Consider the following 15,761-nt stretch of genomic DNA (forward strand, 5'->3'; position numbering starts at 1 on the left):
GTATCATGGTGACCCATTCAAAAAAAAAGTATGTTTTGTACTTTCAGGAGTTTTTGGTGCAATAATAAAAGATAAGTCTAACAATCACAAAAAAACCAAACCAACCCTCCCCCCCCATCCAAAAAAAAGGCACAAAACCACAAAAAAAAACCCCAAACCCCACCAACCAACCAAAACCAAACCAAAACCAAACCGAAACAAACCAAAACAAAGCAAAAAAAACCCAAAACAAACAAAAAAGTTGTGACAGAGGTAGATGTCTGTAATCACCATCAGCATGGATTGAAATATATCTGAATTTTAGTATTTGAGAGTTATTGAAAATAGAGATTAAACTTTTTAGTGGTTACATGTAATATTTTACTTGGTGAAGACAATGGCTAAACTAATTATGAGCCTGTCTCTTGGACATATCTAGTCAAGATTTAACAGTATTACAGGGCTAAGTGAAGAAAAGTGATAATTGATACACTGATGCTATTGGACATGATTTCTCCCAAGCAATAGGCCAGAACAATCTACAATTGAGTGCCACATCAAAACTGAATAGTCAAAAGTGTTTATCAAAGGCATACCTGTCCAGCTCTTGCATTTTCACAGACGAAAGTATCGTAGAATACAGCAAACTGTGGTGCATTGTCATTAACATCCAAAATTCTAACATAGACAGGAACACGAGTAGTATCTTTGGGGTTGTCTGACAGGAGAAGAGAGAAGAATAATGAGTTTATCTTCCTACTAAAAGTTTTCTGTGTTCTTCTGAATTTCGTGACAATATACATGCAAGCCTAGGTATGAAACTGGTCAAAATTTAGCATACAAACTGCTAGCAAGTAAGAATCATGCCTCTTGAAAACAAGGAGATGTTTTGTTTAGAGTAAAAAATAAAGTATTGGTATCTAGTGAGCAATTAAGCTTTTGCACGAAAACAGAGTCTGCAACTGTATGCAAATACAGTCTATGAAAATTATGCCCATTACTATAATGACAAATTGGATTATTTGGTGGGCTTAAGAGTATTATTCTGCTATAGGGTTTTGATTTTTATTTTTGAAATGATTTGTGATCTGTTTTGTTTTACACAAAAAAGACATTATTAACTTTGTGCATACATATTTTGAAAATTTTTCAGGCATGACCTTCCTCTCTTGTGCCTTAAGAAACAGGGAGAAATTGCAACAAAGCCAATGAAAGTATCCTTCCCTCAAATCTAGTAAAGAATTAATTAGAAACAGAATTTTTATGTTTAAATTGCCTTATAAAATATGAATGTAGATTTTCAGACCTTAGGTTAAGAAACAAGAATAGTGACCTCCCCCTTGCCAAATATCAAACCCCTAGTATTAGACTGCCCTCTCATTAGTATAGGTTAATTCAGGAATACAAGTGTCCCTGTTCCCACTTGCTGATCTAGTTATCATACCAAGAATCTGAAATAATGCCTGAGAGTAAAAAAGTGCAGCCATTTCTTGGAATTCTTCTGGCTGGTAGCTAAATACTACATGATTTTACAACTTGAATGGAATAAGTAACAAGAGAGATGATTCAAAATTACTTCTTTTAAGCTGCTGCAAATAAACCAGTAAACATATAGGAGTAGCTGGCATTATGTTCACCTGGTATTAATAAGGCATTTGCTAAAGAGAGTGACGTGGATCTTTTTGACTTCCTGAATTGTTTAAAATGGCAAGTTTAGGGCACTGTTTTTCATAGGTTTTTTTACATTTTTGTACTAACTTTCCAAATGAGTTCTATTCTTAACACTGCTTTCCCATTGTGTCGTGCTTCGCAGGTAATACTTTTTAAAGATTTAAAGACCTGTATCTCCCCTTTCACTTCTTTCTCCAAAACTGATGTATTTCTTGGGAGAATGCTAGCTACTCCAGCTATGTACAGAATGTAAATTTGCTCAGAGTATCCTGATGAATATAAAGGTTTAGAACTATGATATAGGCATACAAGGATACTAAGATTTTCATTATAAAAATACTTCTGAAAAGTAGTCTTACAATGTTAGACAGCACTGTGAAAGATTGTAAGCTTCAGACCATGCATTGCAAGGAAAAAAAAAAAAAAAAGATTTAAAGAAAAAAATATTTAAAAGAAAAAAGATACAGCTACCGGGTATGCTCAATACAACGAGCCTATTGCTCTGGATTACAGAAATGGGGACAGGCACGCTAAGAATGGTTAATAGGCTGGACACAATGTTCCATTTAGTTCTCTGCAGTGTAGTTCTCGCCAGCCACACTTCACTGCTGATCAGCATTTTTTTCTTTTTTCTTTTTTTTTTTTGACTAAGGCAGAATTAACCCTAAAAAACCAGTGTATTTGAAAGCAACCTATCCTCACTAGCTCATTTCGAAGATCAGAACTTTGTCCCTTAGAAAATTTTCTATCAAGTGATTAGAGTCAATTTCAATAATGTAGCAGGTTTAGGAGGATCTCTGCTTTTGTCTTTGTACTTTTAACATGAACATATCTACAGAAAACTGATTTAAATAGTAAATGCTACAGCTTAGGTATCAAATTGAACCTAACTTGTAAAAGAATTGATTCCAAGAGCTGCAGGTGTAGACACCATAGGAGGAGATAATGAAATTACTTCCAAAGAAATGAAGAGAATGATAGAGACAAAAAAATAGATTACCATCCTGAACTCTGCTACTTTAACAGCAAAATCATGTCATTGTCCTCAAAGAAAAGGAAGAAAACAAAATTACTCCAGTGTTGTTATTTAATTGGATAACATTTCAGAAGTTACTTGGATATTAAATGTCAGTGGTGAAGTAGGTAAGGAAAAAAGCAATGAGGAGACAGCTACTGTTAGCTACCTCCATTTTACTTTCCCAGAATATCTAATAGAAAGGGGTGTGGGGGGGAAGGAAGGGAGGTTTTTTTTTTTCTTATGAAGTCACGTCTGTAACTTTGCAGGCTAAGGAAAACTGAAAAGAAAAAGAGACCAAATTGGCTTACTGATCTCAGCTGCTATAACGCTAAGATTGTGCCATTGAGATATCTCACGATCAAGTGGCTTAGATGTATAGATGGACCCATTTCCAGAATGAATGTTAAATATCCTGTCAAGGTCAGTATGACGATCCAGAGAAAACCTAAATATGATAAAGAAAGAAAAAGTATTGTCAAAATGATAGAAAATGGAAAAAGGATATGTTTCACAAAAAGTCAATATAGCTTTTAGGCTCTGTTACATTATAAAGGTTATTTTTGAGAACACATATCTTTAGTTTCTATCAACATGAAAATTCTCAAGGTTAGTTCCATACAATGATGAATAAAAATTGCAAGCATTTCATAAATATGATACAATAGTGTAATATTTGATCATCTGAGCTTTTGTAGACATATTTGAGAATAATAAAAAATAAGTTGGAATTTTAATATAATAATTAAAGAAATGTTTTAATCCTGAAAATAAAATTGTCTTTGATATACTGTTCTTTCACACTGAGACTGACATCTAACTTAGGAGCTTTTCAAAAGTATTGTTATAAGCTCAGTTTCTACATTTTAGGACATTAATTTACTAGAGATCAAGTTAAAAAAACTCTAAAAATAAGCTCACATGCAGAACTTTCATTTTCATGAATGTACTGACGTTAAAGGACCTTCTGTGTTGCTATACTTCTGCAGGCAAAACTTCTACTAACACAATATGACAGAATGTCAAACTACAATCAGAAAATTGCTTTTTCCTCCATTTTTTCTAATATTTAACACTGCCTTCAAAGTTAGGATTGAACCTTTGATGTGGAATTAAATGTAGGACTTTGTGAAGTACAGAACCTTTATCTAACTACCTGGCAGAACTGGGCCAAATAAAAAAAAAAAAGGCTTGCTAATACACTTGTACAGTGCACTCAAAACAATTGCTCATGTTTCTATGAACTTTTATGAGTGATCTAAGATGTTCATCAAGTATATCTGGTTTTACTTACAGTACTTAACTAAACTGAGCCAAATGAAAAATGCTGTAATGAAAATAATGTCTGTAACAGTTTGGTGGGTTTGTTTGCTCACTCCACCACACGCAATACATAAATATGTAAAACAAACAAAACCCCCAAAACCAAGCCAACACCAAAATGAACACACGACAACAAAACAAACAAACAAAAGACAAACAAAAAAGGAAATGAGAGCAGCCAAAAAAGACTGCTGAAAGTGCAGGAAATACTTGCTCAAATTATTTTTTTACTACTGGCTCAATATGATAACTGTTAGTTAGAATTAAATAAAAATCTGCTGTTTTTCAGAGCAACTAAATTTAAGATGGTTTGGCTCATATGATAAGCATTTGATTTTACTCCATCCATGGAAGGAGTTTTAATGAGGAAAAGAACTTACTTCAACAGAGCTCTAGCTAACAGTTTTTCAATATGCAATAATCACTTCTCTAGCTAACGAGATCTATTCCACATTATTTCATTAAAAATCTATACCATTTTATAATAGCCATGAGATAAGCACATACTTTTATCCCGTCACATTACTTCTAATGGCCTGCAAATACTACAAAAATAATTCTTTTCAGAAAATACCTTCATATTCATTGAAGAGAAATAGATATTAGCACATCAGGGAGGTATTGGCACTCGATTTATAGGAAGCCTAACTTATATAGAATTTTAATAAACAGAAATTAATATTTTAAAATAAACAGTTAAACAGAAAAATATAAATCAATTCTAAAACCTGAATCTGATTTTTTTATTAATAGCAGTGTTAAAGTATTATAGAAAGTGCCCTAGTTTCAAAATATCACAACTTTCAAAATACTTTAGTTTAAATGTTAGTTGTTCACTTCTGGGGCAAACATATAGTGCTTTCTATTTAATATTGATATTGTAAGAAGTAAAAGCTTGTAAAAACTTGTCCTAGGTATTTATTGTTTGAATAAATATGCAAGGTTTCTTTGGAAATTGAGACACAGAGCAAATACTGAAGAGAATTCGATCTATGCTTTGCATATGTATTTAAAGTTCTTGTCTTCAACTAGATAGCATTAAATGAAAGCTAAAAGAAATGACTGTACTATGAAGAGTATTATCACAGGTATCTTAATTTTTTTTCCTCAGGAGAACTAAATCTATGTTCAATGGTCCCTTTCAATTTTTTTGAAATTTCTTTGCATTTATTACTATTGGTTTGCTCCGCCTGCCTCTTCTAAATTGTTTTCCATGGGACAATGAAAGAAACATCAAAAGGACGTATACAAAATAATCTTTATGTTGCTACTCTGTGTAAATAATAGTAATGAGGGAAATAACCTGCCGCAGTTCTTCAATTTGTCAAATTGTGTAGAAACCAAAATAAGTGAAAGCTCCAAGTTTGTTCTTTTTCCAGTTATGGTTTAGAAAATGTAGCTACTAAAATTGTCAGTTGTCTCATGCAATTAGAGTGGATAAAGATGCAGCGCTAAGTTATTTATATATTCTTAAATTTTAGAGGCTTGGTGTTTTCTCCTATCTTTTCCATACACACAAATCACCACAGAAGAAAATTAATTTCAGGTTCATTTCCTAATCCAGTTTTAGCACCTGGGCCTCATTAAGAAGTATGTGGCAATTGACTTCAAAGTCAGTAAATAAGGTTATTTTGCCAGAATATAATTTTTGTATTTTGTTCAGCATTTCAGACAGCGCACATCCAACTTGGACAGCATTGTCTTGCCTGTTTCTTAAAGCTTATGTATTATAAAAAACAAACAAAAAACCCCACCCCAAAATATAGTTTACTACATTCACCTAGATTTGATGTAGATTTGAAAAGATTTTTAAAGATGTACGTCTTTCAATGTCTAATTTCTTGGTGTATTTGAGCACACACAAAGATGATTTTATCTTGTATAGCAATCACTCTGGCAAGCCTACAAAGCAAGGAGGCACCAGCCACAGCAGATAAGATCAGCAGCAGGGCTGACCAGAGGAAGCATTAGAAAGCTCTGTACCCTTCCTGAACCAAAGACTGGTGTTGCAGTTTAACCTGAGCTAGCAATAAAACTACAATAGCTGCTCGCTCGCTCCTCTGCTCCCCCATTCTCAAACAGGTGAGAGAATTGAAAGGGAGGGGAGAAAGTCAGGCACTGAGATAAACACAGTTTAATAAAATAACTAATACTAATATATATACCACTACTCCTACTAATATACTAATAATATATGTAAAATAAAAAATTGAATATAAAGTAAGAGCTACTCAATGCAGTTCCTCACAAACTCTGTCCACAGCGAGCAGCTGGTCCTGGGAAGGGAGAACACCCTGGTCCTGAACAGCTGATCCTGGTGAGAGAGAAAAAGGCACAAGGGCACAGAGACCCACTGCAAAATGGCAGGAATGCAAAAGGCTGAACTAAAAGAACTCTGAATGGAACTCAACTGAAATGGAGCAGAACTGAAATGGGTCTCCATCTTCCCAGCCAGAAAATCTGACTATCCTTAAATATGAAGCATGAGACTAATGGCACGGAATATTCTCCCTGATCAGCCTGGGTGTCAGTCAAGGTCTGCCCCATCTATGGCCCTGTTCCTCGATGCCTCACACCTTCAGATAGAGAGCTCCTAGACAACAAGGAAGATAAGAGTAAGGTTGTACATTCTCTTTCTTCCAGCTCAAAAACACTGGCGAGTTACTTGGAGACAAACATTAATTCTGTCCTGGGGTGTTATATTCTTGTTCTCAAACTAAATCCAAATGACCATGCTAGCTATGTAAAAGATGTTTCTAACTTCATGAAGAAAATTAACTCGCTTTCAGTCAAACCAGTACAACTGATTTGACACTTTTTCACAGTGTGAAGCAAGAAGTAGTTCTAAAGAGCCTACTTGAAATCAATGTGTAATTTTATAAGTTTTCTGAGATTTGAAGTACTAGAAATCATTTCCTGTGTCACCTGTATGCAACTGAACAGGCTCTTCCCTGAGGTGTTCAGAGACTTACGGATAGCATCATTCTCAATTCTGTCTATCTCTGGGACACAAATAAAGAACGGAAGAAAACATTAGTATCTTCTTCTTGTGACGATATGTATGTGAAAATTCATGTAGTATTACTATTTGTCTTAGTTTCTTTAGCAGATCTTGTGTTCACAGAGACTGGAGTCTTACCTTATCAGACTTGATGCTGAATCAGGGTCCCGTGCCATTACTGTTCCTATTATTGTCCCCAGCTCAATATCTTCATGCACCTCAAAAAGGTAAGAAGATCTGCTGAAGACGGGAGGTTCATCTACATCTTCTACAGAGATTTTCACAATAGCTGTATCTTTGAAAGGCCCAAGATAATAGAAGCGTGGATCCACGTGGGTATTCTCAGCTTCTACTTTCAATGTATAAAGTCGTCTCGTCTCATAGTCCAGTGGCTAAAAATGAAGATGATGATAAAGTTTATTAAGTTACATTACATATTGATAGATGTTTACCTATATACATAATGGAAACTAAAGAGGACTCAAGCCTTGTCAGATCTTGCCCTGGGTTGGGGGAACCCCAATACAATTCAAGTTTTCCACAGCATAGATATCACTTTCTCCAGTAAGAAATATCCATTGTTTTTAGAGGAGGTATCTATTCCTAAATATTATTTGAATTATCATAGCACCAATGATAAAAAGAGTTTCACTGCAAATTTTCCAATTATTTAGTGAATTTTGCAGCTGTTTCACAAGAATATGGACTTGAAATGATCACATAAGCATTTAAAATATGTGAAATACAGACTTGAAATACTCACATTTCAGAACAAGGTACTAATATTTCTCCGGAAATACTGTAAACTCTTGGATGTTCAAAATGGTCTGAGTATCTTTACTGTCAAACAAATGTAGCTGGTTTTAAGTATCAGGAAAGTTTTAGCTTTCTCTTAAGGAGGGTGTGTGTGTCAAAGTTCTCTATATCTAGAGAAACTTTAAGAGCTTAATCTTGTTCCTTTTCGTTTAATTTAATGAATACAACATCAGAGGTGTCGTGTTTTTGTTGTTTTGTTTTGTAAATAGATTTGACATTCTTGTCAGCAGTTCTTTTTTAAAATGAGAGGAGGAAAGGTTAAAGGTTATAATTAGAAACTGTTTTGGATAGAAAAGAACCTCTATTCCTTCAAATTTTTCTAGCTGTCATAAATGAATAGTGTTAGATAATTAATGACACTGAAAAAATGAGCAAGCTGACAATGTACCTTTCTGAAATAAAGAAGACTTCATTAATTCCCCCAAAATCTCAGGAAGATATCAAACTGGTGGTTTCCATTCGTCGGTATGGGTGGTAGAAGATTTGTGGTTTTCTGCCTAATTGCTTTTAAATTACCCTTCATGACAGATGCCAGAGTGACAGCCTAGAATTTTAAATATTCTATTTAAGAGTAGAAAGATTCAGTCCAATGAAAGGAGGAGTTTCCCCACTGCACCTAACTCCTTTTTCAAAAGCAGTTGAAGCAGAAGGGAGAATATCTATGAATATAATTGAAAAATGCAACACAGTGCTGCTATTTAAGCTGGATCTGAGACTATTGTTGTGTCTAAAAAGCACAGAATGCTCCTGTTAAGGGATGCTGCCTTCAAGCCTAGAAAGAAAGAAGCCACCTTAGTCCTGCTTTATTCTAATTAGTTGGCTTAATTTGCCAGAAGATGTGCCACACAGATGTAGTTAACTTGCTACTAGTACATTCACATCCAGTTTGGACATCTTTTCAGGCTATGCTGTGAAACATGGATATAAAATGTGTGGTTTATACAGGTATTCCAACGTATCATCAGTTGCTCTAATATATGAAATTGTCAATCATTTTGTCCATGAGAACTTGTATAGAAAAAATTACTTTGCAGCTGGTGTAAAATTCAGACTTAGTAAAGGAAGACTAGCTATTGGTAGTTACTCACTGTTGAAACCAGAAATGACAATCAACATGGCTAAATAATGAAAAAATAAAGAATATTTTCATAAATGAACAAACTGAGCATATTTTCTTCCTTGCTAGAGAATGCTGTTTTCTGTACTTTCCAAATAAGCTACTTATTTATCGATATGAAAAAGCATACTGAAAATTGCAAAATGTGTCAGATTGCTAATGACAGAATGAAAAGATATTGTTCATTAACATTTATTGGTGACATTTTTGGAGCTGCTGTGTTATAACTTATGAATGCTTTATGCTTGATCCAGTTGTTAGGCTGGGGGGTTTTTGTTTGTTTGTTTTTGTTTTTGTTTTTTTTCTTCAAAAAAACCTATTTATTTAATATGACAGTCTGTGTGAAAAATCTGAAGCAAACAAAAAAGGAGCAACTTAAGTGAAGCCTTCACAAACTTCTAGGAAAAGGAAAAAGATTGGACCCTAAACTTTGTATTTTCATTCCTTCCCAGATAAAATACAATGCTGACTATGAACATAGTATGAATGTAGAAGAACATAGAGATTAAAAGGGAAAGAACTCTGATCTTTGCAGAACCTTTATTTTCTTTGGTTGTGATTATCAAGAAATGTGGAAATATAATTTATAGTAGTGTTTAATTTGTTATGCTGTGCTTAAGGAAATTTGTTTTAAAAGTGAATATAAACAGTGCTTGATGTTAGAAATGCTGCCTGAAGTCTTTAGAAACATATCTCAAAATCCCAAAGAAAAGGAGTGATGGACTTCTGGAAGGGAAATAGTTGAGGAGTAGGAAAATGGCATTTCCAAATCTGAGATCTTACACCTCTGGATGCTCTGACTTGCAAGACGGAGGGCAGAACTAAAGCCAGGGACACCATTATTATTCACTGCTCCCATGCTAACCACCTGACGTGTTGGAAACAGCAATAAAGCAACACAGCCTGTGACTCAGCTTCTGTGAGTGTGTTTGTGTTCTGGTACACACTGATTGCTTAAGTTGATGAGAATCTCCTAGGTAAATGTCTCTCTGTAGTGAGTGAACTGTATATTGCTTGCTGAAGAGTATAGGTTACATGAATACTGAGAAGTCTGTATTTGAAATCACAGAGATAATTAGTACTAACACATTGAGGACTGTCCATCTTTTACATACTTCATTGGCAATAATGCTTTAAACCAGTTCTGTGTCTCAGGTATTTCTGCCACCTGTTATGTCCAGTTCATCTTGAAAGGAAATAGAACCATTCAGTCACTGATGGAGGATGCTTTCAAGTGTTAAGCAGTTAGAACATGTCAACACATGATAATCACTTTTTTCCAATGAACATTTGTGGCATAACATTGACACCAAAAATATTTAGTGAATGTTGTTAATAGACACCTTTCGCACAGTTATGATGCCTTCCTGTGTGTTCTTCTGTGTCACAATATCAAACATATCTGTCCCATCACCATCTATAATTCTGTACTCTACTTCTGCATTTTTTCCAGTGTCTGCATCTGTGGCTTTGACGCTGCCAATGGCTGTCCCAACTGGGGAGGACTCGGGGACACGGAGGTGGATGGTACCTGTCAAAGAGACAAAGAGCCATTCAGGAGCCCCACAAGCCATTACACATGCATTAAGTAACATCGTGTCACACAATACCCAATTGCATATTTTTGTGTATCTTTTATTCTAGAGAACTCACCATTTAATCCTGAAAGGATGGGCAAAATTTGAGGCAGAGAACTATACAGGGGAAAACTTTAGGTAGAAGGTAGAAAACAAAGTCATAGAAAAACGAAATAATAGAAAAGTAGGACAGAAAAAGACCTTTATTCTCCTACCTCAAAAAACAATTGACTATGTCTGTACTTTTTTTCTGTACATCATTCCTGAAACGTCATGTACAGATACTGTTCTGTGTTCTTTTCAGAATTCACTCTGCTTTTTTCCCATCAAATCTACAGTGAATCTTTTGGGATGCATTTTACATCTATTTTATCATGGAAACGATACAAAGAACAGAATCCCCTGACTTTGCTGGCCAATGCTGAGCAGCAGATTGACATTTCAGCTTTCAAAATTAGATAATCAGATACAATATTAAATAAATTTGAATGACATCTTAATGCGGGGGTAGGTTTTTGAAAATCCACAAGCAGAAAGTGTGCCTATACTTGTTAAAGCAGTTCATTTGTACTTAAATAAGGCTTATGAAGATTGCAATTTTGGTTTTGTGCTACTTTTCCTAGTTCAGTTGTATGCCTTATTGTGGTGTCATATACGTGATAAAAAATGTAGGAATAAACCTGTCATCATTCAGGCATGTCGCAATAAATTGAAATAAATATCTTACCATACATTTTAGTATTCTATGTCCTAGCTTTACTGCGAAAACTGTAAATAAGAGTTAAGATCTCTGGTCCCATCTGTCAGAACATACAGTAGGAAAACACGTGGGACACATAACGGACTATGAAATATTCTCAGAAAAAGATTTAAAAATGAATGCAGATACAGCTGTCATTCCAAAGATGAAAGTTAAGTCATCAAAGCTCTACTGAAAAACATTTTCTTCTCTGGTGATTAACTGTTCCAAGATTTGCTGTTTGACTTAGAAACTTCCTAAGGTAAGTAAAGTGAGATAGAAAGATAGTTTAGTGAACAGTAGCAGAAAACTGGAAGTGCTACAGGCCAGCAGCCACAACAAGAAAAAGTTGAACAGGCTGCCCAAAAAGTGCCACAGATACACCTTGTTACAAGTAAGAAGTACAGAAAAGTCCTTAAAGGGAGTTATTTTGTCCAATCAGGAAGAATCGTGGGAACTGAGCCATGGCAAAACAGTACGGGAACACCACCGGCAACATGATGTTATCATGTTTTCAGGAAAGCACAGGTGAGTCAGGTCAGGATTATCAGTGTCTCTCAATAGACTATATTAGACGCCAGCTAGAGAGTGACAAAGGAACTGGTTTTGGTTTTGGGAACCCCTATTATCCATTGGGAAGTTTGAGAGTTTCTCTTATTCTACAGAACTAGTGTTTTTTGTTGTTGTTCCGTTATCTTACAGTTTGCCAAACTTTAAAAAAAAAAAAAGTAGGCAGCTTTTGATATGAAAGTAATATACAGCAAGACAATTAATGCTTCATGGCCACCACATACATTCCACATTCTATTTATATGAATTTATTTTTGCTCAGTTACATTTTGGTGTTTCAATCAAGTGATTTATCTTGCATTTGCTCTGACATTTTCATTACCTTTCTCTAATACTTAAATCTGTGTATTTTGCTTTGTTAGTATATAATATCTCTGTAATTTCCTAATCATTAAAAAACTAACAAATGAACACACAGAAGAAAAGATAGGCTCTGCTCTGATTTAGTATTTATTCAGTACTATGTGGGACTATGGTGAAAGACCACTTTTTTTTTCCCCAGTTTATATTTTATGTTATAATTAGTTTAACGGTCTGTCAACTATTCCCCACACTTTTTTCCGGAGTGCTTAAAACCACATCCCCAAGCTATGCCTTGTGGACACTACTTTGAGTCTTGCTGCAATAGCCAACTAATCAATTTAGTCTACAAACTGATAAAAGCTCATACCTTGAATTGCTAATAAGTTAGTGGAAACAGTGAAAATAACCAGAAAGATATCTGAAAGATAATTTTATGTCTGACCTATCCATTTATAGAAATCTCCACCGTAGTATGAGACACTTCTTTTTAATTATTTTTGTCATTGAAGACATTTGATGCATTGAGTAAATATGGAATGCAGTGCAGCTTTAGACACTGTATCAGAACACAAACTATACCAAACTGGAATTATTCTTGCAAAACTCTGCTGTCAATAATTTTTCTCTCACTTCTCTTCTGCCTCAAGGAGAGTAGTTTACTGTTTGCATTTACTCCAATGAGTGATCTTTCGTTTGTCTGTCAAGAATAAAAATGGGAGGTTCAAGGAAAGGAAAAGCTTCTCCATATACTAAGGAAATCAGATGGAAGATTAAAGTCTACACACTTGTGTCTGCAAATACTTCATTCAGTCATAAAGAATGAGAAAACAATCGTTTTCATGTTTACCCTTCTTCCCATTTACTCTTGAATAGGCATATAACGTAAAGATAAATATTTTTATAGAATAATCTAGGCTATAGTCTCTCAGTAGGCATTAGATTCCATAACTCACATGCACTGACTTTCAGTCAGACTCAGGCTCCTAAGGCTATAAGCCAGTTTTCCATTTGTCATTGGTCAACACCATCTCCTTACTCCTGAGAACACTTGGAAAATTACAGTTGAAGCAGAGATCCAATACCTGAGATATTTTGGGGCCTTCCTGTGCAGAACCTTCACAACATTTCAAATTTTATCATGTTATCTCAGAGGAACAGCCACTGCTACCTATATGGTTTTCAGGAGATCTTTAAGATCTTTTTGATCAAATATGAGAAAATATAATACACAGAATTTTCCACAATTCTAATATGACATCCTTCTGGAAGAAGTTTAATCTGTGCTGAAACATTTTATTGAAACATGTATCTGTAATATGCTACTGAGTCCTGTAAAAACATAGTGGATCTTTTAATATTTTTCCTGGTCATTTATAAATCTGATATGAATACGATTGTCTCATGAACCCAATACACAAATGTATGGCTTTTATTAATGGAACAGAATAAGAATAATTTAGCTTAATCAGTGTCAATTCCAGTAGTCCTATTGAACTCTATTAAAATTTGGAATCATTATAATGTCTATTTGCATTTTGAGGCTAAATATGATGATTTTTTTTAAAAGTCAATAGCTATTTTTACTTTCATACACCTAGTAAAATGAGTCAGCTTTATAAATATTTTAGCTTTCATTTCCAGTGAAACATACATTTATATCTAGCAAAGATATTGACAGAAAGTAGAGAGAAAAAACAAAACAAATAAACAAAACAAAGCAACAACACACACTCCCCACCATGAGAGTAAGAATAAAACATTCTTTAAAGCAAATGTCATGTTTGATTTACACTGAAATTAACAGAAAAATGCAGGGATATTTCTGGGATGCTAGATCAGATCATCATCTGTCTTAAATATGATGTTGAACTGCCACACAAGTAATGTAAAAATGGTCTAGAAAGTTGATTCCATCATTCTAAGTATTAATTTAACACACTGTTTAATAAACAAGAAAAAAAAGGAGCAAAAGTATGCATATTTGATGCTTATATGCTGTCTTAAATTTAACTGTTGAATTTAGCTTTTCCGTAAAGCTTTGAACATGATAGCTCTTTGAATAGTCTTCCTCAGTAGGTCCAGAGAGGAGTAATACAGCATTCCTCACCTACACAGCACTGGAATTACTGTAATCCTCAATATACAAATGGAAACAAGAAAAGAATAAATAAAAAAGTTGTGGAAGTAAAAAGAACAGGACAAATTAACAATAAATTCTATCCAGAATGGGGCCTGTGTGGAAATGCACAAATCGTAAGTATCCCATTGTTCATGATTTTTCTATTTTGAGTGTGTATATGAAATCGCATGCTGATAAATACCTCAGCTAAACACATATATATCAACTACAGTATTAAACTGAACAAAATTATATACTACATTTGTGCCATAAAGAACATGTTAAAACCAGAGTGATTTGAAGCAGATTCCATTATGTTGAGCCTGAAGGCTGATCATCAGTAACTACTAGATTCAGTAGACTTATAAAGAACAAAAAATGGATGGCGAAGATACCATCCTTTAGCTATGGTGAATATAATCCTTTAACTATTAAGTATGTCCAAACCACCTTGTAAATATTACAACTTCAGTATGTGTAAAAGGCTTCAAATGTGTTTAAAATGCTTAACCTCTAACAAGTTTGATGTTACATGGGTTAGTATTTCCATATTACATAGAGACCAAGAAAGCTTTTATATTTTAGTTTGAGGATACAAAGGCTTGATAGTTGTACTATCAGAAGTTAAAAAGCATTAAAAAGGCTTTGGTAAACTTAATCTTTAAAAAAACAAACAAACAAACAAAAACCTCAGAAAAGTTAATGTAATTTACTTTGGGAAATATTCTATTAGATCTTGTAGCACTGTAACTGGAAAAGTACAAATCTGCTTGATTCCCTTCAAGTAATTTCTTTTCCACATTCTTCATGTTAAATATTTAAGCAGATACTACAATTCAAACACTTCTGCATATCTAGAATTAGTACATGTTTTATTACCTAGTAGGGGAGTAAGTAGGATTTAAACAGTAGGTAAGGCAAAAGAAAAACATTGCTCTAATGCTCTTATGAGTCCACCTACGACGCCCTCCCATAGTCCTGGAAGTTATTCCAGGTTTGCTGCAGTTATATTTGACCATGCAACTGTTTTCCTAACAAACAAATGCTGTAACATTTAATATACTTCTTTAATAATAGTGAATAAATCAGTTCATAAGCCTTTTGTTCATGTGTGCCCCATAATCTAGATTGACTCTAAATTAAACCAGATGGTGATTGCTTAACTCTTTAGTTTGAAGCTCTTACAATGCAAGGCAACTATTAAATGCAGCTTACTCTGGGGGAATCGAGGTGGATTGTCGTTGACATCAGTCAGCGTGATGTTCACGGTGGTGGTCCCTGATAATCCACCCATCTGGCCTCCCATGTCCTTTGCCTGGATAACTACTTGGTACTGCTCTCTATTCTCTCTGTTCATGTTTGGCAAAGCAGTCCTAATGATGCCTTAAATAAAGAAAGAAAAACCAAAAATTGTTAATAATCTCTTTATTTTTAATGTGCAGCAATCTGATGAATACTTTTTGCATTAATCTGTGAAATATATTTCTAAAATATTCATTTCATGTTTTAAAGTACAAATTTCTGTTCGTAA

At 34.3% G+C, this 15,761-nt stretch overlaps 1 protein-coding gene across 1 annotated transcript in view; it reads right to left on the reverse strand.

Moving 5' to 3' along the window:
* Window positions 1-15,761, reverse strand: part of CDH10 (cadherin 10) — a 110,749-nt gene that overhangs the window by 13,235 nt on the left and 81,753 nt on the right. The window contains exons 5-9 of the mRNA XM_065629913.1: window positions 15,446-15,613; window positions 10,266-10,453; window positions 7,128-7,381; window positions 2,977-3,113; window positions 576-697 (exon numbers count right to left, since the gene is read on the reverse strand). Coding sequence (XP_065485985.1) covers window positions 576-697; window positions 2,977-3,113; window positions 7,128-7,381; window positions 10,266-10,453; window positions 15,446-15,613 — 869 coding nt within the window. The remainder of the gene's footprint in view (window positions 1-575; window positions 698-2,976; window positions 3,114-7,127; window positions 7,382-10,265; window positions 10,454-15,445; window positions 15,614-15,761) is intronic.

The sequence above is a fragment of the Caloenas nicobarica genome, chromosome 2 (assembly GCF_036013445.1).
Source record: "Caloenas nicobarica isolate bCalNic1 chromosome 2, bCalNic1.hap1, whole genome shotgun sequence".
NCBI lineage: Eukaryota > Metazoa > Chordata > Aves > Columbiformes > Columbidae > Caloenas > Caloenas nicobarica.